Source organism: Talaromyces rugulosus, chromosome II (genome assembly GCF_013368755.1).
Source record: "Talaromyces rugulosus chromosome II, complete sequence".
Classification (NCBI taxonomy): domain Eukaryota; kingdom Fungi; phylum Ascomycota; class Eurotiomycetes; order Eurotiales; family Trichocomaceae; genus Talaromyces; species Talaromyces rugulosus.
This window is the reverse complement of record NC_049562.1, coordinates 5,536,923-5,562,168: the sequence shown is the minus strand read 5'-3', so window position 1 is coordinate 5,562,168 and position 25,246 is coordinate 5,536,923. Positions and strand designations below refer to the sequence as shown.

The 25,246-nt window shown below is 45.9% G+C and overlaps 6 protein-coding genes across 6 annotated transcripts; all 6 read right to left on the bottom strand.

Moving 5' to 3' along the window:
* Positions 1-4: 4 nt before the first annotated feature.
* TRUGW13939_04394 (uncharacterized protein) lies at positions 5-2,524 on the bottom strand (the record flags this gene model as incomplete). The annotated part of the gene is made up of 1 exon (XM_035487568.1): positions 5-2,524. The coding sequence occupies one exon, from the start codon at positions 2,522-2,524 to the stop codon at positions 5-7; it is 2,520 nt and encodes an 839-aa protein (XP_035343461.1).
* A 781-nt stretch (positions 2,525-3,305) lies between these two features.
* TRUGW13939_04393 (uncharacterized protein) lies at positions 3,306-5,918 on the bottom strand (the record flags this gene model as incomplete). Its single annotated transcript, XM_035487567.1, has 4 exons — positions 3,306-4,581; positions 4,766-4,825; positions 4,886-5,796; positions 5,907-5,918. The coding sequence occupies 4 exons, from the start codon at positions 5,916-5,918 to the stop codon at positions 3,306-3,308; spliced, it is 2,259 nt and encodes a 752-aa protein (XP_035343460.1).
* A 342-nt stretch (positions 5,919-6,260) lies between these two features.
* TRUGW13939_04392 (uncharacterized protein) lies at positions 6,261-15,397 on the bottom strand (the record flags this gene model as incomplete). The annotated part of the gene is made up of 8 exons (XM_035487566.1): positions 6,261-6,642; positions 6,704-7,153; positions 7,226-7,410; positions 7,472-7,648; positions 8,304-14,263; positions 14,322-14,646; positions 14,712-15,038; positions 15,107-15,397. 8 exons carry the CDS (start codon positions 15,395-15,397, stop codon positions 6,261-6,263), a joined length of 8,097 nt encoding a protein of 2,698 aa, XP_035343459.1.
* A 410-nt stretch (positions 15,398-15,807) lies between these two features.
* TRUGW13939_04391 (uncharacterized protein) lies at positions 15,808-16,665 on the bottom strand (the record flags this gene model as incomplete). Its single annotated transcript, XM_035487565.1, has 1 exon — positions 15,808-16,665. One exon carries the CDS (start codon positions 16,663-16,665, stop codon positions 15,808-15,810), a length of 858 nt encoding a protein of 285 aa, XP_035343458.1.
* A 776-nt stretch (positions 16,666-17,441) lies between these two features.
* Positions 17,442-19,263, bottom strand: TRUGW13939_04390 (uncharacterized protein; the record flags this gene model as incomplete). The annotated part of the gene is made up of 5 exons (XM_035487564.1): positions 17,442-17,554; positions 17,606-18,039; positions 18,094-18,407; positions 18,469-19,142; positions 19,200-19,263. 5 exons carry the CDS (start codon positions 19,261-19,263, stop codon positions 17,442-17,444), a joined length of 1,599 nt encoding a protein of 532 aa, XP_035343457.1.
* Positions 19,264-19,600: 337 nt separating this feature from the next.
* Positions 19,601-20,863, bottom strand: TRUGW13939_04389 (uncharacterized protein; the record flags this gene model as incomplete). Its single annotated transcript, XM_035487563.1, has 4 exons — positions 19,601-19,904; positions 19,968-20,486; positions 20,569-20,641; positions 20,701-20,863. 4 exons carry the CDS (start codon positions 20,861-20,863, stop codon positions 19,601-19,603), a joined length of 1,059 nt encoding a protein of 352 aa, XP_035343456.1.
* Positions 20,864-25,246: the final 4,383 nt, after the last annotated feature.

Here is a 25,246-nt window from a genome sequence, read left to right as displayed (position 1 = left end):
AGTCTCACTCGGCGGCCTGTTGAGGAATGAACTCTGGAGCCTCTGGTTTTAAAAGAGATTTGTCTGTTCCTTTGGCCACATTGGCATGTTCGTCAAGCAATTGCTGCTTCCACAGTTGGCTGTAGTATCCTCCAGCGTTGACGAGCTCTTGGTGGGCACCTTGCTCAATGATTTTCCCATCTTTGAGAGCCAGTATACAGTCCGCTTTGGCAACAGTCGATAGGCGATGAGCGACAATAACCATGGTCCTTCCAACAGCAACTCGACTCAGACTCTTTTGGATATGTGCTTCAGTCACAGTATCCACAGAACTTGTTGCTTCGTCCAGAAGTATGATTTGAGGATTCTGAACGATAACCCGAGCTATGGCAACACGTTGAAGTTCTCCTCCAGATAGTATGACACCTCGCTCGCCCACCATTGTCTGATAGCCATTCGGAAGAGCGGTAAATTGATCGTGGAGGTTCACCGCTCTGCATGCGTCGTGAATTTCCTCGTCTGTAGCCGACAGTTTCGCATATCTTATATTGTTCAAAATCGTGTCATTGAACAATGCCGGGTCCTGAGGAACGACACCTATGTTGCCTCGGAGACTCTGGAGTGTGACATCTCTGATGTTTTGCCCGTCAATCTCAATTGTGCCTTGACTTGCATCGTAAAGACGAAACAGAAGCTTCAAAATTGTAGTTTTGCCGCTTCCAGTTGCCCCTACAAGTGCCAATGTCTGCCCTGGACGGGTTTCGAAAGAAACGCCCTTGAGAACTTTTTGTTGGCTATTATAGGAGAATCTGACATCATCAAACCGGAGGACACCGTACTGAACTGTTAATTGTCTCGCGTCAGGCTTTTCTTTGATGGAGGGCTTTGTGTTCAGAAGCGCAATGAAATTCTCAACATCTACCAGATTGATAGTGACAGATGAGAAGCCATTTACAAAGAACTGGAGTGGGTTAGAGAGTTGCGACCAGTACCCAATCGACATGACAAAACTTCCAACTTCCTTTTTGCCCACTGAAATCTGGTAGGCTACGAGAAAGCAAGCGCCAAGCAGTCCAAGAGCGAGGACAAACGATTGCATCATCCTCATCACTTGGAATGAGGACTTGTACGTTGTATCTACTTTCACATGATGATTGACCGCGCACGAATAACGATCCTTTTCGTATGGAATTTTGTTGAAGTATGTAGCCGTCTGCCAATTAGTGGTTGATTCGAACAGAATATTCACGTCCTTCTGCCTGGCCGCTATATATTCCTGACGTATTTCTCGCTGTGCCGAGAGGTTCTTCCCTGATGACCACACAAATAGCACAGTTATTGAGGCGGTAATCAAGCCCATATATGGGCCGAACATGACGTGAAGAATAGTAATAGCAAGGCAAAGGTCCGTGACCATCGGGAAAATTTGGAATAGCAGGGATTGTATCACATGGTGAACTCCTGTCGCACGAAAAACGGTATCGTAAACTTTCCCTGACTCTTTGGACACATGAAAATCACAAGAAAGGTCCATGACCTTATTGAATGCTGTTGTTGCTACCTTTTCGTAAGATTCATTTTCTAGTGGTAGCCACATGCACGTTTGTAAAGCGCCCACACCCCCGTAGGAATTAAGAAGTCGCAGAGAGGCATAGTAGACTATATTTTTCCAAGGGAAAACGTGGCCTGTCTTCAAAATGTCTGTGATTTCGCCGAGCTGCATCGGAATAAGTACGTTGAATAAACGGCTTGTAAGCAGGCAAAGACCAACACCGACGTAGAAAACCTGCAGTCGGATCTTTCCTGTGGGCCAAACGAATGGAATGATTCCCCTCAGCGTTTCGGCGGCCCCCGGAGAACAATGAACCTCTTTCGGTGCATGGGTATCATCGGATTCGTTCGTAGAGTTGCTGCCACTGTCATTGGTAATTGTTGAATACCCGTTGTTGTACCTGGCATGAAGCCGTTGTAGCAAAGGGCGAGCAGCTTCACCTCTGCAACACCGGTTATTCCATATAATTTTGGCTAAACAGCTCTGAAGGGCTGCTAACCCGCAGAGTATGACCAACGTTACTATTCGAAGTAGTTGAAGAGCTAGGTAGCCACTGTTGAGGCGAGGACGAGATGCCCAATGGCAAAAAAGGAGCACACCTTCTCCTGCTGTGTATAACACCCAGCATCCCCAATGTGGAAAGCCAAGCGATCGAGCATGGCCACTACTTGTGAGTCCACAGAGTAATGTAGTCCATAGGAGAAGCGACCAGAGGGCAAACACAAGACGATCCTCAAGAAGATGCTGTTCTTGGCTGAAGGTTGCGTAGAGAAGTAAAACTGCATCGGCGCCGTAGCCGACCAGAACGATCGCCATCAAGCAGATAATGCCATTTTGCAAGGATGATGACAGTGTGTTCTGTTGGCTGCCCTTCACTAATGCAACTCTAATGCTAGACGCGACAAAGTAATACAAGGCGGATATCAGTGGAAGCTGCGACTGGATAACCTCGACCGCACGAGAGGGCCAGTCTCCGATTTTCAACGATGACATCGTCGGTGTCGACTTGTCTCTCTGGCAGAATATGGATGAGCGGGGATATGATGAGACGTGTGAGTGAGGATGGTGAAGATGGTGAAGGACACGCGGACAGGAAGTCTTGTTCCTTCAACAGGGCCAGAACGAGGCAGGCGGTGGCAGTCGCACGCGCTGGGCGTGCTCTTTCCCTCTGCGTTCAAGGTGGTGGCTATAGCTTCCGTCCGGCAAGACTTCTTCAGGCAAGGAGATACTCCAACAATAACTTCGTGCGTTACATTGGAAGAACTCGCAGCCGAGCACAGGAGATTGTTCCTGAACTCAGCAAACGGCGAATGACTAACTCCTTTGCGTAGGTGACTCATTGTCCAAGACATGCTTCAAAAAAAATTTCATTTAGACGGCCACCGCAATGCTGTATGCTTTCTAGGTTGAGTATTTTTTTCCCCTTCCTTGTCTTCGTCAAGATGTTAACTGCCATTTCCTCGCATACCGGTGCAGAGTGCAGCTGTTGTGAACTGAGCTGAAAATGCCGCTAATATTGAATTCGAATCGGCGCATGGGACAAACGGATTGCTTTGCAAGGCGATTTAGTCTTGAAACTAGGCGTGCATTTTCATTCGACAGTAAGCAACCAAACAAGATACGTACATGCTTGTCGTCCCACTGCATGACATGCATAAGCAAGGCATGAACAGGGATTGCTGGTCTTTGGTGGCCGTCTGAGATATGTGTTTTTGAGTCACCCCACCTATATCCACTATCCTCTGTCCAATAGGTCCATGATGTCTGTCTTCACCTAAACGCCTCGTCGAAGGTTGAGGTCTGCAACCAGTCTCAAGTCTGGGTCCTCACTAACAACGCTAGGCGTCTTGAAAAATGGCCGAATTGCAACCTGGATGGTTGCTTCGAAAAGCCGACCAACCACAGTCTCTTTAAGTTTTTCGCCTGTCTGGCCAAAATCAGGGAAGGCATTGGCCTCTAAAAGCCATGCTTGGCCTGCAGCATCGACAAGAAAATCCAGCCCGTACAGTTCAAAGGCATTAGGCAATGTTTGGAAGTGGACGAGCATTCCCCGAGCCGCAGCCTCAAACGCCTCACCTGTGACAGCACATATTTGGTCAAAGACACGGTCCTTCCAGCCTTCACTCAATTCCGGGGTCGAATCCTCCAGAGACCAATAGCGACACACACTTCCTTCGGCAGAGCTGCCGTTTTCCTGAAGACAAGTATTGGTCAAGTGTCGGCTCAAGTCTCGGACATCGTCGTCTTCCTCCCATGGGGCTTGATAGGGCTTTTCCGCAAACAGTGCAAGCATCTCCTTAAATACGTATACTTTGAGAGAGCCCACGGCAAGAACGTAAGTACGAATATGGAACTTCCGTCCAGAGGATGATGGTAGAAGAAGAGGTGGGTGGATGTACGGCTGGGCGATGAAATGTCGGAGTTGAGAAGTCACAACTCCTTGATCTGAACTATCATGTCCAGCGTTCTCTTGGTCGTCATCGCCCTCAATATCAGATTCGTTGGCATCCCACCCTTCAAATATTGCTTGAAGCTGAGCCTCACTGTTGAAAAGACGAATCCCCTGTCCACGATCACTCATACCCGGTTTCAAGATCCACCATTCTCGCTCAGGTGCTGGCTTTGTCTCATTAGCTTCCAAGCTATCTCGCAGTTCATATGCTTCTAGCAAGGCTTCATCTAAGAACTCAGAAAAGTCTAATTCGAAATCCACTGCAGGTTTAAAATGATTCCGCAAAAGACTATCAGGGTACTTGGATATCCAATTGGCGATCGTCGTAGCAAGGTAATGCTTCCTGATGAGGGCTTTGCGAATGACGTATGAGTGTGATAAAGATGTTGATGGATGAGACAAAACATGTTCAAAGTCAATCTCTTCGTACGCAACATACTGCAGCACCGGGCTGTTTGGACCAGGGAGCTCGCTTAGTGACTGAAGCATTTGGCAGCTGCCTTGATCCACGAGAGGGCGAAAAAGTTGTTCGAGCAGGGGCTGGACATATTTATCATCATAGTTAAGAATGCAGTAGAACTCGGGCTTCTTATTTGATCTGGGTATCCAAGAGAATCAGAATAAATACGTGTGTAGCACATTATAATATTAACGAGAAAAGAAAGAGAGAAAGAGAAAAGAGAGTGAAAAAAGTCTAGTTTTCTTTCGCCTAGAAAAATATTCTATATTTTTTTTTCTTCTTCTTCTTTTCTTTCCTCGCTCATCTGATTGTGTCCACTCACAGCTTAATCTCTCCCTTGATACCGGGTGTATGCATAAAATTCGCCTTCAGAGGAGTAACACTATAAAGAATACTAGTTAGCAGCAATTCCAATGCATTTAACTGTGTGCACACAACTCACCTTGTCATTCCCTCTTTCACCACCCAGCCGTCGTTCCCATCCTTGTTGTCTTCAACACTACGATAGACGTCGGAAAAGTTTGGCGCCCATTTGAAATGCTTATGCTGCAACAACGACCTCTTCTTCAGCGCATTTGCATCGGATGATGGAATTCCGGTCAATTCATCTTCCCCCCTTTCTCGCAGATCTTGCTCTTGAAGCTCTGGTTGCTCCCCGGAGGCCGTTGCACTGATCGGCTCGAAGCAGCTGCCAGACGACCAACGGTTATCGAGCATGTGAGTGTACAGAACCTTATTCTCGCTGACACCGGGCTCTAAGGGTACATTTACCGTGTATAAATCAACAGTGTTATCCCAGTTCGAATATAGATGTTCGATGAGTCGAGCAGAATGCTTGGACGCCTCCGCGATAACGACTGGGTCATGATTCCTCGAGCTAAAGGCAAAGGATAAAGCAATGGCTTTCTTGCCACACACGGCAGCCTCCATGGCCCCTCCAATCGTGCCACTCGACAGCGCAAAGAGAGCGGTTGTGTTACGTCCATAGTTTGGTCCCGAGACGACCAGGTCGATCGGCCCTCGGTCTTGGAAGAAGTGGTATAACCCAATCTGGACACAACTGGCAGGCGTCGAGTCAATCAGAACCCATTCATCGCCATCGTCACTACTACCATCTTCATCGCTACTGCCTCGTGGCAGCGTGTGGACGGTGCCATCGTCCTGATGCAGTGTACCGGGGCGGAAGTAGGTTGGCTTCACGGACGCGCCGACGATGTGTGCTTTGCCAATCCATGACCGTTGCTGATGAGGAAGCACAACAGATACCGTATGGCCAGCGGCTTGCAGCGAATGGACTAGCGAATGGACATAGGGAGAAGACTGGTTTGACGGAGGACCGTCGTCGTTGGTAACCTGCAACGCGGGGTACGTATTTTAGCGGGGTTCTGAAAGTAGTAGGAAGATATTCGTCTCTAAGACAGCTTTATTTGCACAAGTGACCATGTTAATAGATTCTGACTTACCAATATATGCATCGAAACGGATGGTGTTTTGAAGATGTGATAGAGCCGGGAGTTTTTTTTCTGCGCAAGTCTGATGTTTCCCGCTCTCCGCTTCTAATTTATGGCGTCAGTCTGGGTGGATCAAAGAGACGTGGCGCCCCTAATAGAATGCCAGCCATTTTGTGTCGACTACGTACTATTTTTGTTGTGTAAGAATTGTGGATTTTATTAATGGTATGAAATTATTACAGGGCGCCTGCATATAGACAGCCGCGGTTGTTTGCGTGCAGAGTGAAGACAAATGAACAATAGGGTATCGAGCGCGAGAAATAACACAAACCCAGACATTCAAACGCCAGAAACCAAGAACTAGTCTTATTCATCGTCCTGACCTTGCAAGTGGCTTCGACGCCGCTGCGCCGTCTGCCTGTCAAGCCCTGTACCCAGCCCCGAGTCGTCTTGATAGTCAGTATAATCGGTTCTGAAAGGTGGTATTCCTGTTGATTCTTCGATTTCTTCTTCGTCTTTTATTGATTTCTCTTCACTCTTTCCTCGTAGCGTATCTGGATCCTCCTTCACGGTATTTATGTCGCCCTCGTCATCCTCTTTCTTGATCTTAGCATTATCATCGCGGTCTCTCGACTTCAAAAATGTTGAAAATGACAGCCAAGTTACGCTGGCAGAGATCATCGACACCGACCAAAACATTGACGTGAAAGTGAAGAATGATAAAATCCTCCAATTGTACATAAGCCATCTAGAAGCGTCAAGTTAGCACCTGAAAGTTGAGAACAAAAGCCTATTCTCATATTACTGACCTCAGCCCAGTGAACCTGGCTTTGAATTTGACTCGCACATCGTATACTTGCATTTGTTCGCGACTGTGGATTTCAAGCCTCAGACTGCTCGGGATATTACGCCAGCCTCGGGAAAATTCCACATCCTCCATCATTTGAACTTCTAACTTTTCTTCCTCTCGCTGCAGACCCACAATGTATAAGGGCATGCGAGACACTTTGCGAGCCGTGTCCACGAGCGGAGAGGCATACGTCAAGATTGCCGAGCGTCGCGAATTCGCTATTAAAGCTTCCGATACATTCGGCTTGCCAGTAGAGCCATGAGGAGACAGCAATGTCAAATCAAGCATAAAATTGCCAGTAGCTAGGTTCGTCGGCGTTCGCGGTAGATGTAGGGACACGCTCACGTCGTATTGTTGCAGAGAGGTCAGCCCGGAGCCGAGTGTAGCTGTACCCCATGGAGCTCCGTCACTAGAGTCACTATTAAGCATTCAATTGCGAAATAAGTCGCAGGACGGACATGTGAGGAAGTGCACCGCTTACCTGAACTGTAAATGCACAACGCGTTCCAGTCCAATTTGAGGAATGTAGTTGGAGTAGAATATGCAGTACCCTACAGCAGCAACAAAAAAGAGTCCAATAGACGTGATGAGGAATAGAAAAGTCCCCAAGTAAGCTTTCTGAGCTTCCTTCGAGATCAAAGCGCGAAAAGGAGCTGTAATGCCGCCCTTTACTCGGTATTCAAGTCAGTTTTGAAGAACTGGGCGCGGGGAACTGCTCTAATCTTACCAGCACTCTCCACAGAAACGGCGCCTCATTGTCGTATTCCTCGTCTGAAAAGTACTCCTTTTCCTCCATGACTGATATACCGTAAATGCCACAAGACCTAAGCACCGGTAGAATGAAATACGAGAACGCAGGAGGAAAACAATGATGCGAGCAATCGACCCGGGTGATGTCACTAGTCTACGTTTGACGCTAAACCGCTTCGGAACATACCTCAATCACATGCCAAATGCCACATTACGTTGAAAGCTCACCTTGGGTAAGTATCAAGCTTGGTAAGTTGTCCGTGAGATCAAGGAATTATTTGAATTGCAATAAAGTAGTTACGAAAGAAGACATTAAAATGAAAAACAGAAAACAACCACGCATTTGAAAGGTCTGAATTATGATACATGTGGAAGGAGAACAGCGCCTGTGCACCTTTGCAGTCTTTCGCGACATCCTATATAAACCGATGGACGCTGAAACCGAATTAGATGAAAGACAAACCCCTTTGGTCCGTTAATTGATACATAGAAACCGGCGTATGCTCATCCTTCCCTGTTAGAGAAATGTCCATGCAATGCGAAAACAAAACCCTGCCATGATTAAGTCAATTATAAAGAAATAACAACCGTTCCAAACGCCATGTCAACCATGAACGAAATTCGTGACCCAGTCATCAACGCCTCCGTCAGGTAAGATGATCCTGTATGGTATTAAGCTAAGTTTTGTTGTTAAGAAAGAGCACGGGGGCTCTGTTGCTGAATATGTTGGAGAAGGGCATCGAAAAGGCGGCCAATCTATGTAAGGGTTAGCTGAGATGACTGGAAGTTAATACTGGGTAGAATCATACCTCTGGCGCCGCTTGAATAAATGGCAACCGGAAGAAAGTGTAACTTCGGTTCTGAAGGAGCTCTTGCAGAGTGATGATCAGGCCCCATGGATGCGGTCGGTGAACAATAAGACGTTCCAATAGGACCCGGATGATTTGCTGGCGAATATCCGAATCTTGTTGCTCGGAGTAGTCAACGCCAAACAACTGGAGGATGGCAAAACTGAAATAGTAGGTGTGGCTATTCGGATACCGTAGTTGATTTGCCATGGCACTCAATAGGTAGTAACGAGCCTCGGGGTGGAGGACTTTGGCCAGTCTCTCCAGTAAGAGCGAGTGAGGAGAATCATCAAAAGCTGCTCGGTTGCCACCTTGGAATCCGCCTGAGGATACCGCCTGTTGACCAATATACAGAACCAATGCGTTAATTAGGACCACATCAACATTAATCGGGGTCCAGAAAAGGCCAGTATCCTTCGTTTTCGGGTTGCAGAGGCTGTCACGGATTGTCTGAATGGCGGCTTCATTAGGTGTGCTGCCTTTCAGTGCTGAGTCAACCGCGTTCTTGATGTTGGCCTCCTGTAAAGGAGTGACTAAATCCCCGGTGATTCGCGGAGCCTCACGCATTTCTTCTAGCCGCTCCACTTTCAATCCCTCACGGAAAGGATCGGGAAGTTTATGGAAAGACGATGGGTATGCGCTGAGAATGAGGTTGCGCAATTGAGCGCAATGCGATGGTATCACGTTGCAAAATTGAAAGTGGTTTTCCGCCACAAACTCGGGGAAGTCATGGTGCAAGATTAGAAGAATTCTTAACACGCCCTTGTATAGATCCTTCGCAAAATATGTCACATTCCCTGGCTTCAGTTGTTCTCCCATGTAGGAAAGAAGTGCTTGCATAATTTCGCAGTATGGTTCCCATCCCTGTTGCCATGTTAGTTCGCACTGGTCTTGCTGTAAAACAGAGGGGATACAAACCGCTTGCTCAGGCATACGGAGCATGCCGGCCATGAAAACGCGGTGAGAAATGAGCGAAAGCCACCCATACACGAACGCCGGAGCGTACTTTGGCTGCAGGGTTAAAAACCTGCTGGCAAATGCAAACATCATATTCTGATTTTGCTCAGTTGACGGCAATCCAGATGACGTATACTCGCAAAGGATACTCGAGAAGAGTCTGAAAAATACGCGTTGGTTGAAAGCATCACCCCGCATGACTTGGTGGTGGTTGAGGACCAAGACCAACAAGGAGAGTATGGCATCAAAGTACACGGGCTTGCTAGCCTTGACCGCGCCGGGGCTTTCACCTTGGTATTTAACAAGCAGAATGATCAATTTTGCGAGAGCATCGATGTATAGGAAAGCTTCGTCGAGGCTGCCGTTCGGGTTCTGCGACTCATGTTCGAACATGGCGACAGAAATGTCGATACTCAATCTGAAAAACAGAGCCGAGTCCTCCTGACTGTTCATGACCTGTCTGTTGTGTAGATCCTTCAGGAACGAATGATAGGTACGATCGGTAGCACCAGCGAATTTGTACACTCCAATCCATTCACTAAAGATATACTCCATCTGATCCCGCTTGGATCTGGCCTTGTCACTCAACAATGGGTTGACGACTTCCGGTATACCAGATTCCCGGAGTTTGCGTACCATTTCGGTGGCAACTGACAAAGTTGGATCGTCTACTAGCCATTGGTTCATGGCCTCAAGGCTGCCCGAAAAGTCCGATCTCAACACAGATGGTTCATCATTGAATAGAACACGATCCAGGACAGTAGATAAAATAGCCAAAGCAGTGTTCTCCTTTTGAAGAATCAACTTGGTCAACAGCATGTCAACACGTCGGAGATCGAGAAGCCCGGCATCGATAAGAGCAACCGTAACGGGAACCTTAAACAAGTGGTCTTCATTAATATCAGACAAAAGTGCCCATGTATATCTTGCCACGATTGACGACATATCACAGATCTTAGCAAGCAGGTTAACTAGCACGTCAATCTCCAACGAACCCTCGGTCTGAGAATAAAGATTATTGCAGATCTTTAGACATGTTAGTCTTGCAAAATCCTCGCCATTTGGAGAACTGATGATGCTGCGCAAGATTTGGTTATAATCTTGTATAACAGCACTGTCGCTGCTGAGATCCTTGATGTGTTCCTCTGGAGCATTTCGAGCATCCTGCTGAAGCCCGACAATGAGACTTTCCACTTTCTCGCGAGGGCTTTGGGCTTCAATGAAACCATTCAACTGAGATTGAGCGTTAACTGTTGATTGTTGCAAACGACCCTCTTGTTGGGTCTGTGACGTTTGATGCGGCACCGCAGGAGCCTCGGCAGGGGTAGAAAGGTTAGGGATGGCTGGGTATGATTCTTGAAGTACATCAGGCAACTGCCTGCCAGAATCCGTAGATGCAGTCTGGAGATGAGTTGAAGATGGTCCCCTGGATTGACGAGCAAAATCCTCATAAATTGCCAATTGTTCTTTCTTCAATCCGCCCGGCACTTGACGATAAGGCTCAGGAATATATAGACCCCATTGATTTATCGTGTGATCCACGAAAGGTTCATTGGGTTTTGCGGCTCTATGACGTCGGCGGGCTTCCAATTGTGGCTCTATAACCTTCTCGATTTCAGGGATAGACTTTTCTTCGGCAGCCTTTTCAACAATACCACATGCAGCATCAAGATTGTCGTTCACACACATCAAAATAAGCCCCTCAGGCATAGGCTGCTCGGAAAATTCTTGTTGTATCATCCGAATGTAGTTCGTCATGCTCATTTTTAGAGGCTCTTTGCAAGTAACAAGAGCCAAGCTACCAGCAAGCTGTCGAACCATGGTTCTTGCGGCATGGCGTACCTTTTCTTCATCTGGCTCCATGGTGTAATCCTTGGAGATGAGCTGGACCGTAGATATAGAAGCAATGGTGATTGAGCGTTCCACAACCGGTGTGATAATCTCCGCAATGGCGCGCTCGACCGCAGTATGAACTATTTGTCGGAGAACGTTGGTGTCGATCATGCTGCTTGCAGAGGATGGGAATACCAGGATCTTGTCCAGGCTTGGTAGGGTGGATAACAAAGCGGCAGGAGACAATCTCTCGGTCCTGATACCTTGGTTCATAGTTGCCAAGGACATATCCTCAAACACTTCCAAGCCTTCTGGGAGGGTGGTGGCCGCGAGTACATCCTCTCCTTGTTGAGAACGATTCCGTATGTCAGAGGTGGGCTCGATCGCCTTGTGGTCAAGATCAAGATCTTTACAAAGAACCTCGATTTCGAATTTGAGATTGAGTTTCAGTTCAGCGTAGTGATATAGTTCTACCAGTAAACCAAGTATGTCCATGAGCCACGGATTTGGAGGTTTGAAGATAGTCGATTTGGCAGCCTGTAGGAGCACTTTGCAGGTAAAAGGAATGACTACCATGAGGCGCTGACTGTCGTAACCCTCAATGAGAAGCTCCTTGAAGTAGATGTTTCTATGTTTGATAGGTTTGTCTCTGGCAATTGTCAACAACCCGAGCCAGGCACCTAGGTTTTTTAGGTGGCTACGTTCCGTTGAAGAGCTCATGGTGGACTCTGCATTGAGCAAACGAATGGAGCTGACGTAGGTCTCTCGAAGGACTTCCGCCCATAATGTCCGGTTGCTAACAAGGCCCAAGAGATCCAGGTATAGTCGCTGGAAATTGGGTTGTAACTTCGCACGTTGCTCGACTAGATAAGCCGCAAACCACTGATGGTGCTCATCCTTGAGGACGTCCTTTAGGTCACGAAGCTTTTCGTGAATGTTTTGCTCTGAGACGTTGTTCAACACAAAGAGAATCTTGTCTTGAATTTCTTCATTGGGGTCTTCGTAAATGTCCGGGCGTAACGGAGGGCCGATGTGTACTGAACGGAATGTGCGAGACGAGTCACTGTCATCCACAGCACCATTCGTTATGGCCTGGTCATCGATGCCACCATTTACTCTTGCTGGGTTCGCTTCATCTGCTGCTTGGTGGCCCTGTTCTCTCAAAACCTCCTCGGCTTTCTGGGAGATGGGAGTGCCATGTAAAGTTGGAATTTGCAGCAGCAGATGACAAAATCCTACCCACTCCGGCAAGCGGCTCATCAATTGCTCAATAGCTTCAACTCCAAAGTTGTACATCGGGTCATGCGGTTGGTGATCTCGAACAGCTTCCAAGATCATACCTAGTCCTACCTTTAGAGGAATGCCATCGATGAGTCGAAAGTTAATGATTCCCCCAAACATGACAGCGGTCTTGGTAAGAGCTTCCAAAGGATATTCATGATAGCAGTGATATTCATCGACGAGCCCATGGACCATGCAAGTAAAGAGGTCTTGTTCTGTCGGATCACGTGATGTTTTGTATCGCCTCATAAGCTCCAACATTTCTCGTAGGGAAAGCTCCTCGTGATACATCTTGCCAAAAAGTTCTTGCATTTGTTCGTCGATGACTTTAGGAATAGCATTGCCGGTTTCGCTATTTATATCGATAATGTCGTCAAAGCCCTCCCCGTAGTTGATGAGTCGTGGGTAGGTTTGAACACAAATCCGTTGAACCGGGGTCAACGTTTCATGATCAACAATATAGTCCTCCAGGATGGAAAGTAAAGCGTAAACCGTTTTCACAGCGAGACTGACCATTTGCGGAGAAGCCTGCTCCGTTCGTTGGACGCGCAACTCATCTTCAGCTTTAATCCGAAGGAACTTCGAGAGCAAATTACCCATGTCCATTGACCCCTTTTGAGAGGCATTTCGAATCCAGTTTTCAAGATCGAAGTCTGCCTTACCATGCGCCAAGGATGCAAGATCAAGGGCAAGACCATTAGTAAATCCTAAGAGGTAATCCAGCCAGCCATATTCAACAGCATTCTCGTAGATCGGAGCCGTCGAGGTCGGGTCTTGTGTAAACATGGTGAATAGTTGTTCGGCAAGCCATTGGCTATCAGATTTCCATACACCATACAACGCAAGTTGAAAGCCTTCCTCTTGTCTCAGTATAAAGAACGCTAGTGTGCGCAACACCAAGCTCTGTTGGATGGTTGTCCAGGGTTGCGGCATCGCCAACGAGGAAAGGAGAAACACAGGCAAATCCTGCGACAAGACGGTTTTGATCAACGAGCCACTCTCTGGGGCACTCCATGATGCCTGGGAGAAGAGGGCCAAATCAAAAACTGCTTTTATGGCATCAAGAGACCGAATGGGTGACTTGTCGGCTATTTCCGCTTGCATGCGCACAGGATCAGGGGCATCCTCAAACAACTGTGATGAGAACGTGGCCCGGAGACTGGGAATCTGCGAGGGATCGATGCGCGAGTTCAGGTAAGCATTCAAAAAGGAAAGATGGGTTTGTTGGTGTTCCCAATCACCACCCCAAAGTCTCTGGATATCCAAACTTGAATCCTCCACAGCAACGCTCAAAAGCGCCGAGTACAGTTTGATGAATTGGGCAGGTGTAACTCTCAGAGTTTCGCGATCAAATGTGCGCAGGACCACGGGCCAATTGATAGGTTTGTCACCGTAATAGGACTTGACAGCTCGAACAAATACTTCCAACGAATATTGTTGAAAATGCTGCGATAACAACATGAAGAGTAAAGCGAGTCCAACGGGCTCTTCCTCCCAGCTTTCAGGACCAGCTGATGCCATGGTATCATTCACCGAATCTTGGGTGGCAGTGGCTTTTCCTCCTCTCAGGTGAAGCTGTCGAATAATGGCCAGCCGTGGACTGCTGAAATCGAACATCTGAAGAGCGTTGTATATTTCCATAGGGATCTCGGTGGTTTGGTTCCGGTAGCGCAAGCTCGCAGCCTGTACTAATTTTCCCTTGGCGTCATCATTAAAATTCCGTGGAGGGAACAAAATAAAGCGCTCCAGAGTGAGAGCAAGATATGAAATGCTGAAATCTTTCGTGCTTTCCGTGGGATTCAATAAGCTCTGCGTAAATTGAGACGTGGTGTTCGCCAAAATAGCATCGGCTAAGAAATGTTAGTTGGTAAAGGCCACGAATGTTAAAACATGGATTGGTTGTATTACCTTTGGCACGCAAGTCCGACTTATTTGCGAATTTGAATGCCAGCGCCAGGGATACTTTGACTATAGCATCAAGCTTAAAATGATCTAGGAAAGTTGACAAATCAAAGTCGCGAAAGATATCACCTTCTGAGGTATCAATAGTTTCAGCGATCTTCTGTGCCTGATCCAAATCCTGGGAGACTTTTTGCATCTCCTGAACCAGAAGAGGGTAGTTTCCTGCATTTTCAACGACTTTATTGATACCCGGGAATATTTGGGGAGAATTGCCTGTAAGAAGGCGGCGAAAATATTTAGAAAAGACCTCCATGCCGTTGGAATCGACAAGCTGGATAGGACGCATTAGCGGTTGTGTTATGACAAAAACAAGTGGTCGGGTGAATTCAAGCTCACTTTGTGAATCTGAGCAGCTTTTGTTTCCCACTTTTCCTTCCCTTCTTTATCCGTAATCGAGTCTAAAAGGAGATAGACTTGCGCGATGGAGATTTTGGCAAGGGAGGATTGACCGGAGCTGATACTCGAGCCTGGTTTGTCGGCAAAGCCAGTGGGAGAGTTCACAGTGGTGCCGGACAAGAGTGGAGAGAAAGCGACACCTCTAGAGGATCCCAACCCACCGCCTCCCCCGCTGCCTCCTCCAGAGATGTTTCCTGCCAGCTGGGAGCCCGCAGACGGCGTCAGGGCCCGAGACTTAGGAGAGGAGACGGAATGGACTGTGTGCTGCTGAGAGTGTAAGCGAGTGCTGAATTGGGAATTGAGAGGCAGGGAACCAAGATTGGGCGGCGACCTACCGAGCGGTTGGCGGAGCTGAGAACAGCTGAGAATGTAGAAGAGAGGGGAGATGGTGCCGCACTACCAGCACCTGGGCTATTCGATTGAGGTGGCCTCCGGGAAGGGGCGGCGGCCGTTGTGGATGAAAAGTTGGTGGTGGTGAGCGGAGTCAGGCCGCGACGGAGACCTGACTGAGAGCCAGGGGTGCCCCAGGCTGAATGTTGGGGCCTTGACAGCCTTGCTGCTGAAGACTTCTCGGTGCCAGAAGCAATCGATGAATGGGTGGAAGAAGGAGGGGGAGGGAATGTCATCTAGGAGACGCGATCATTTGATCTACGGCTGACAAGGTTCGGTTGAAGAGAATTGGAGGGTCAATCCAGCAGAGCTGGAGAGCGGTGGTAGCAAGATCTAAAAGCCGTAGAATGCTCGAGCTGCTGTGGGAGGGGAGGGGGGTCGACGACAAGGTCAAGAGGAGGAGTGTGATGGTGGTGTGGTGGAGGATGGTGAAGTGTGAAGAACTCCGACAGGCTGGAGAAGGCTGGTCGCCGGTTGGACAGAGGTGGGACTTTCGAGGCTAGTGTTGGGCGGGATGGTCTGGTCACGTGTGCCCCCGTGACCCCTCGTCCGGGATGCGTCTTTTTAAAGAACATCAATTGATTGCCCTATCAGTAGAACTACTTGTTACATGACAATACCTAGGCCCATGATAAACTAATCCCTATCAATAGAACCCAGTCCCAGTGCTCTCAGTTATACCTCCATCTATGACAAGCTCGTGAGAATTCACATATCTACTTGCCCCGCTAGCCAGCCAGACCACCCCGTTCGCTACATCCAGCCCGGTTCCCATCCAGCCCATTGGGCAATTATGGTCTAATATCTTTTTCGCGGCTTCTCGATCTCCCGGGTCGTCGCTCTGAGCAAAGTTGTCGACCAGCGGGGTGTACATTAAACCAGGCACCACGCAGTTTGACCGGATATTCTCCTTGCCATACATGACCCCGGTTGCTTTCGTGAAGCGAATGACAGCTGCTTTAGCAGACGCATATGCAATCTGATGTTTCCCAATATAGCGCATCGCAGTGATGGAAGCATTATTTATGATGTTTCCAGAGCCTTGCTTTTGCATGATGGGTAGGACGTGGTGACAGAGGCGGTAAACAGAGGTCAAGTTGATATCAATCTGACGAGCCCAGAGCTCTTCAGACGTATCTGCTGGGTTTCCTACTGCAGTCTGACCAACATTATTGATGAGGATATCGACTCTACCGTGTCTTTGTATGACGGCCGCGACGAGCGCCTCGACGTCTTTAGGGTCCATCACATCCGTTTTCACAACATCTACCACGGCATTGGCGTTCTCCTCAAGCAAGCGCTCTTTGGTTCTTTCAGCTGATTCCAGGAAGAGATCACAGCCAAAAATCTTGACTCCGTTCCGAGAGAGTAAGCGAGCAGTTGCAGCCCCATTGCCCCAAAAAGGGCTATCCCGAGGCCCGACTTGGCCGATGCCAGTAATGAGAGCAACTTTGCCTGCCAGATCAGGATATGTCGGAAAGACCTCCGGGACTGGTGGCGCCATTATAGATGACATGGTAAAGAATGAAATATCTATACGCAGTGTTCAAATATTCTCAAGAATGTAAAGTGGGACGAAGATAGCTTAAGAAGGGTCGTATCCCGAAGAAACCCCAAAGCCTATTTTGTACTCACCAAAAATAGAACTTACAATGGGTGCCTACTCCGTGGCATGATTCTAGACGGCCTTTTGTGCGGAGGAATTCATGCGACGTCAAACACGATATAGTGGTGAGTCGGGAAATCGGGGATGTTTCCGAACCTTTGGGGTAACCCCGCAATGTATTTGAGATGATCAGCTTTACAATGACACACTATCCGGGCTATATACCGATGACTACAGTACTACGTGAAAGACGATAGTAGTGTCTCCCTGTATGGCACTTAAAACCTGATACGCGCGTGAAAGATATAACTCGATCGGCATAGGTATAGTTTGTTTTTAGATTTGCGAAAAAGATGTAGTTTTAAACGACCACAAGTTGATCAATGCTTTAGTTGAGATGATACAATAGAATGCTGGTTAACAAATATGAAACGATTGAAGCCACTAGTAAAGCTGCATGTCATATCTCATTGCTTTACAGTCGTAGTTTGCCGTGGCTGTGGATAGCTGACCCAGGTTCACGTTGATCCGAACAACCCCCTTAGTAAACCCTTGACACCACGTATTAGATAAAAATATAAATATATAAAAGCAGCATTCCCTAATTTCCTGAACGAACACTAGGCAGCAAGTGTCGCATGTCTCGTGTCATGAATGCGGATTGTCCTGCGGTCCTATTCCGTTAAGGCGAAACGATCCACCACAACCTGGTTGTATTGGTTCCGTACTTCAACAGCTGAGAAATCAGGAGCAAAAACAGCACGCCAAAGCTTTGTGTCCGGAATTTCTATACTTGCATCAGTGGTGGCAGCTAACAGTATATTGTGAAAACGCTTACCGTATGGACGCGGTGATGTTGCCCGGCAGTCAATGACTAGCCAATCCTGAAGTAGGCCCTCCTGAATCCATTTCCCATATGTCCCTCTAGTTGTAAATCTCTGGCAGTGCTCATGAAGTCGATCACCTTCTCGTAGAACCTCAATTCCCCATCCTACGCTGCCAAGTCGAAAGTCGATTCTGCCAACACCGTCTGGCGACCATTCGCTAGTGACGTCCATAGCGTACCCAAGAACGGTATGAAGAGAACGATAAAATTCGTCCTGGTAAGTTGCTTCAAGTGGTCGAATTATAGCACCGGCACCATACCGAGATACCGCCCGCATATTTCGTCTGGAGAACTGTCTCAGGGTAGCTTCTGCAAGTGCTTCGATGTCTGGGTATTTTTCTCGTGGGAATTTGACTTTAGGGTCCGCGAGATTGTACTCCACAAACCTATTTCATGTTTCAGCGAAGTGGAACTGAGCGCAAAAGGGAGATAATACTGACTTTGCATGCAATTTTGTTGGCAGAACGCAAATGATCTCGTTCGCCTGTACGTCGAGAGGTTCTGTATGTAGCCAACCCCGCTCGTAGCAGATTCGGACACCCTCATTATCGAGATCACGAGGCATACTTCCCTCTATCAACACCTTCCTGAGGGTATTTGCTGCATGTGGATTAAGGTTCTTCAAGTCAACAAACGACCGCTGTACGGGTGTCTGTTCTAGAAACGCAAACGCCTTGTTTTTATCCTCTAGGGTTTTCCGAATGTCTGCTTCACGGACGGCATCCATGTCCCGTTTCAGATCAGAGCGATACACCTAGACCAAATTGGAAGCATTAGCGAGGATGCACGTGGAATGGGTGGATTCCCTAACATACATTCTGCAGCATGTTGAGAATTCCATTGACAGCCCCTGGGTGTCCGTTTGTGAGGCTGAACAGATAGTCAGATGCACCGTCGTCTAGTTTGAGGAGAGATGTGACATCATGGCAGTAGCGAAAAACAACATCATCAAATTCCTCGCGATTGTAGAAAAGCGCGATCTTCGGGGAGAATCCAACAATCGATGGGGTGATGGACACGCGTTGTTGCGGGCCAAGGAAAGCAAGTGGGCTTCCTGGCATGGGATCCATCTCTGGTCCTTTGGTAGGACTGCCGTATGAGGTGAAGATAGCAATTCGTGGGCCATATCGATTGCCGCTCTGCGATTTTATGAGTCCTAGCCAGAGATCATCGGCACCATACGACATCTGTGCTTCGTCGAGAATAATAGCTACATCTTGGGTGAAGAGATAGTCGCGAATGTCGAAGTCATAGCCGTTCTCTCTGAACATGTGAACAAAGAGTTTATTGTAACAAGGTACAAACTCTTGAGGCCAGGTGTTTTTGTAGATGACGGGTATTTTTCGGTTGCGATAGTAAGCAACGAGTAGCCCAGCGAGCATTGACTTCCCCGATGCTGGTGTCCCTCGTACATGGACAACCCTTTCACAGTCGAGGATGTTCGCTAGTTCTTCGACTGTGTTTTCTCGTGGGCATACTAGAGAGCTTTCTGGAGGCTTTCAGTTAGAAACTGAGACATCACAAAAAAAGAGATCAAGAAGCATACCCATCGTCAGCTCGGTGTCTATCTTTCCTTGCTGTGGATAAAATATCCTCCGTAGGAAGTCCATGGTGCGAAGAGGATGCGATGAGTGTCAGCGTAGGAAAGGAAAGGAATCGAGAACGTTGGAGAGTGCGCGTCGAGGGCAGGAACGAGTTTGTCGTGTACTGCCAACAATGACATATCATCTGCGTAGTGTAGGGCTGCCAGAATCTTGCCGCCTGGAGAATTTTGCTAACCATGACATCTCAGTATTTTTGGTCCAGGAACCGTCTGTGTGCCTGAACCCCCCGGCACTTTTGAAAACCTCACCTCAAAAACTCACTATCTAGCATCGCGGCCACCATGATATTACCGTAGTACGGCGCCTTCGTGCCGATAGTGGTCTTGTTAGTCTGCACTGGCTGTCACGACGCATAGCGATAGTCTGTTCCCTGGTGCATGCGGGTGCGGCCGATGCTCTGTGATGCACAGTAGAGGTTGAAGTCGACACCCCAGAGAGCGGCGCCGAAGGAGTTTGACAATCTCGGCTGGCCTTGGTGGGCGAGGGAGTTCATTTCGCCGAGGATATAAGGGATGTCTTTATTCAGACCCTTCTCGCTCAGGGTATGGGATAAATTCGTATGTTTTACCATACTAAGAACAATCGCAGCGTGGTTCATCAGGGTGTGTGCAAGAGTGACTCCCGGCGAATCCGCGCTACCCATGTAGCTAGGTGAGACTGATGTGAGCATAAATATACCTGTAAAAACATCTCGACCGCTGGATACTCACTTGTGCATTGAATTCATGCCAATATCCTTGTTCTTACCAAGTCCATCCTCCCAGGTCGTCACAGGGTCCAGACCATACGTGAATCCTGCAAATGACGGTGCAATGTACTTGTACGCCGGGTTAGTGACCATATCAGGACAGGCTTTAGCAATTTGACGCTTGACTATCTGCGATTTAGACAACCATTCGGCAACATAATCACTTTCTGTCCAGTTTGCTGGTCTCGCGGCGAGCATGGTCTTGTAGAAATCAGGCTCATTGCCTAAATCCCAGTGGGCGAAGTTCCCATGACTGAGAGCTTTGCAGGCCAAAGGAGCAGTGGCTGTTAGGCTGTCCATTGCAGCTGTAGTATTTTCGCCGAGGTTGAACCCATGGCTGAACTTGGCCCCCGGCCAGGTCGAATCCGCCTCGAAATACGAGGGTCCGATAGAGATAATCCATGGAAAGTCCTCAGTAATGCTTGGGACGAAAGTACCATTGATCTGGGTCTTGATATTTGGGTCATATAGGGCGCGGTCTCTATTAAAAACAATCAGACATAGCTCTCTCATTCTGAGCACTTAACCTGACTAACTAGGTGGTCTCGCCGACTCGAATATACGGCTTCACGCCTTGGGGGTTGGCAAGGTTGTCCAGTATCTGATTGGAAAACTGATTCGGCTTGGATGTATTTTCTATCAGAAATACATTTCAGCTCGAGGTTATATCGTTGAATAGGGACGCTCTAAAATACCTGCAAAATCCGGTAAAGATGAAAACTCGATCGAGAACGAAACGAACGGGGCCAAAATTGCAGCACCAGCATTCTGAGGCACCTCTTTGCTCACCATAACTGCCGACGAGTTGCTGACAGCCCCAAATGCAGCTCCAACTCCAATAAGTAGCGGGACTAACATCTTGACAAGTTCAATGCCTATCAGCGCATCAAGACAAAAACAGACAATTTAATCATATTTCTTCTTGTTCCCAGGAAGCAGAAATTATATCCTTTTATAGGCCACTGAAGAGGTCAACTAGTAGGTGATTGAGCACCGGCGCCGGCAGTGTACGACGCAAGATATGTCGAAACTAGAGACGTTAATTGGAGCAAAAGCTGCATTTAGGAATAGTGATGTGGAGTTTAATGGAGATGTTGGTTTGTCGGCTATTGACAGGCTTTGCCAATGGAACTATCAAAGAATACTTCATGTAAAAAGTTCAAACGAAAGCCCTCCAACAAGCCCTGAAACGAATGCTTCGGCATTGGTAAGTTGTAAAAATGTATGTTAAAGGTGTATCTTCATAAACACACCAAAAAAAATCTTTCCAGAACAAACTGCCTTGAAATAGGCACTTTCTTAAACGGAACCTTTAAATCTTGAGCGTCCTTAGCCGGGCAACAGTGAGCACGTTCTCCCCGACATCATTTCCCCCAGGAATCGAGTAGAAGATGAAAGTCCCTGCTTGTGACGGCTGAGCCTGAGGCTATCCCCAAGGGTAGGAGCGGCCTCGTGGCCGGATGGGAGGCCTCAGGCAGGAAGGGCATCAACTCTAACCCGCGGTGCCAGATCTGGGGATAGCCTCACCCTGGGGCCATAAGGGGTCAAGCTGGTTATCTAAGCATACAAGATAAAACCTTCCTGCAGGTCCTGGTAGTTAGATTCCTTTCCTATGCTTGTTGTTTTAGAGAATTGTATCTCTAGATAGGAATTGAATATCTTTGGAAAAGGCATGTTATATTATAATAAGCATCACTATACTTTATTTTTGTCTTTTTTATGATTAGTATAGCCAGTACTTAGCTGTAGTCAGTGCTCTGGTTAGGAGTAGATTTTTCTTTATCTTAATCTTTTTATATTCAGCACGGTCCATACAGCTATAATAAACATCTTATCAGCACTCTGACCCTAAACCTTTATTTATCTTTATTTAAAACCTAGAAATCTTATGAGCTAGTATAATAGCAAGACCAAGTATTGCTAATAGACATCAGTATGGCAAGAGTGCCAGTAATAACAATATAGAAGAGCCCAGTTGCTGCTTGATTATTAATTTTAAAGAATTAAAGCTTAGAAATATTTTTAAAGGACTACTTAATAAGGATGAATTTCTTGAGCTTTATAAAAGTGACCCTAGAGGCCTATTTAAAGGTTTATTCCAATATCTCTCTATATAGAAGAAATAACTAGAAGAGGCTCTTACTGAGTCTAACAATAATGATATAGAGGAAATCAACTCTATGAGAGAGGAGATTTAGAATCTTAAGAGCAATCTGGCCGACCATCACCAGGTTATGTCTAAACTGATTATGGAGCGTGATGCTATAATTGCTAATATCTCTCTAGCTAGGGAAGATTATAAGAAGAAGACTACTAAGCTACTAGATAGCTAGCTACTATTGGATAGAATCAATCCTAAGTACAAATTATAGAAGATTAATGTCGAGAATAAGTTGGAAACTAATGCTGACCATTATCTAATAGCCCTGGCCTGTATGGCGTACATGAAGGAGATATGTAAGGAAGAAGTAGCTAACCACTTACTTCCATAATTCCAGAAGGACTCAGCATAATGTTACCAGGATGTTGGTGACATCTTTGAGTATCTAAGAACAATCTACATGGACAAGAACCACATGATCAATATGAAGATAGAACTCTGTCGCCTAGCAATAAGAGATTCAAAGTTTTAGATCTTTTTGTTGAAATTTATACTTCTTATCTAGGAAATTGGCCTTGCCCTATCAGAATAGAAGGAGGAACTTTACTATAAATTCTTGTTCGACATGCAGTGTGTTATGATCAAAGAAAGCACTGATCTAATGGTGTTGTACTAGATTTTTGTACAAAGATGTTATATTATTGTTAATTGCCTCGAGCAGATTGTTGAAGGGGAATGATGTGCCTGTAGCTGTGGGATTGGGAATAGTAAAGGCTATAGTCAAGAAGGCCACCAGTCGAATATCTTTAGAGGATTAAAGCTAAAGAATAAAGCCTCTTAACTATAGCTTTTCTAAGAAGAAAAAAAGAAGCTAATAAGCAAGGATAAGTGCTTTAATTATAAATTAAGTGGTTATTATGCTGACAAGTGCCTCCTCAAAAAGAAGGCTCTGGATCTGAAGGCCTTAGAAAAATAGAATGAGGATAACGCAGACAAGGAGTTGGAAAATGTCTATGCCTAGAAGAAGTCTCTTTCTTAGGCGCATTAAGTACAAATAATAAAGCTTTGGATTTCTCACAGCTGATGGGGAGAGAGAAGGATAGTATAACTATATCTATTTAGCTAGCTAAGAATGGATATTCAATTTACATTAAAGCTTTGGCCGATACTAGAGCCAATAGATTTGTCTTTTTAGATGTATTTTTAGTAGAGATGTGACGACGAGTCGATTCCTATCCTCTAAGAGTACTCTGCAACGAGAAAACCAAACATAAGAAGGGAAAGAGGAAGAGAAAGAACCTCCCCCGCTAGTTACATGAGAAATATTCCTTTGTGTGCGTCAGTCTATTCCCTTTATAGTTCCATATGAGGTTATTTCTATCTCAGTACCACTCTTGGTTTCCTTTCCCTGGTAGTGCCTTAGGCCGCCACTGCTGGTTCCCGAGATCTAGGTCAGGACCATTATACTACTCTCTCTTCTAGGCTATGCTTGCTCTTAAGCATGCTATTATCTCTCCTGTCTGGCACGAATCTATTTTTTTCTGCTGTCTTTAACTATTCCTAGAGGTGTTTCGGTGGTCCTGGCTTCTCTAGGTAGTAGTTATGGTACTTCTTTAATATAACAAGAGTGTTCTTGAAATTTCTGGCTAGGTATTATTCTATATTAATGTTATGATCTAACTATTTTATTTAGTAATAAAGCTTTTTCTAGTATACCCAGATGTTTAATACTTTTTTAACCACCCACTCATCCTGTCTATTTATCTTGATAGGCTCTGTCGGCTCTTCTAGCTGTCTTGGTAATAGTTCTGTGGTTGCCGCTTGCCTTAGTTTCTTTAGTAAGAATATAGGATGCATGTTGATCTTGTCTAGTAATTCTAGTTTGAAAAAGTTGCTAATTCGCTTCTTGATTTGATATAGACTATTTATCTAGATATCTAGCTTTCTACTAGGCCGTCTTATTTCCTAGTGCTTTATAATAACTATGACATAATCACCTATATTAAAGTTAAGTAGTCGGCGCTTTCTATTAGTTGTCAACTGCTGTCGCTTCTAACTTTTTTAAAGATTTGTTCTTGCCACTTCCCAGGCGCTATATATTTAATCTAGCTATGATTTAGTATCTTTTTTGTTCAGGGTTAGTTTCTTTAATAGTTTAGGTGATTTCCAATTGAATGAGATGCATAGCTGATATTCTTTTTTAACTATGAATAATAATAGTCTAATTAACTCTTGAGGTAGGATTGCTGCTATATAATCTATTATCAGCAACCAGTCTAACTAGTTATTCTGTATATAGTTCATAAATACTCTTAGCTTCTGTGATAAGTACTAGTTAGCAATCTCTATCTATCTATTGGTCTAAGGATGGTGGGTAGTTGACAGCTTCAGCTTAATTCTAAGGTAGTAGTATACCTCCGACCAGAATTCTGACACAAATTAACTATCTCTGTCTGATATAATAGAGTTAGAAAGTCTTGTCCAGTAGAGCATATTCTCTAACCATAACTGGGCTATTCCTTTAGCTGTGATCTCTTTTTGATAAGGTATTGATACTGATGCTTTGCTAAGTCAGTCTATAATCATGAATACTGTGTTGTATCCTTTATAGTCTTATAAATAAGTCATAAAATCTATTAAAATATATTGCTAAGGTTAATCTGGAATAAGCAATAGATTCAGCAGTCTAGGAGGCAGGTCCTTCTAAGTATTTATCTGCTTGTACACTATATAGTTATTTAGATAATAGTTCATATTCTTACTCCATAACTCCTAATAATAATATTCTTTAACCAAGCTCTAAGTCTTTGTCCTTCCAGGATAGACAGTAGATGGTTAGTAATAGATCTTATCTAATAAATATATGCGTAGATCTCCTTCCTCAGAAATATATAAATAGCCTTTAAATAGTACTATCTTGTTGATAATTTATCAGTTTTCTCCTAAATATTCTACTTATTTTTTTACTTCAGCTATGGCAGTATATTACTTATTAACTATTATAACATGAGGCACTAGATTGGTTCTAGCTATGACCACATAGACTTCTACTTCCAGGTTATTAGCTTATAGATATTTTCCGCAGTTTAGCTTTTTAATAATTCTACTATTTAAGATTTTTTCTAGGAGTAAAATCCTTT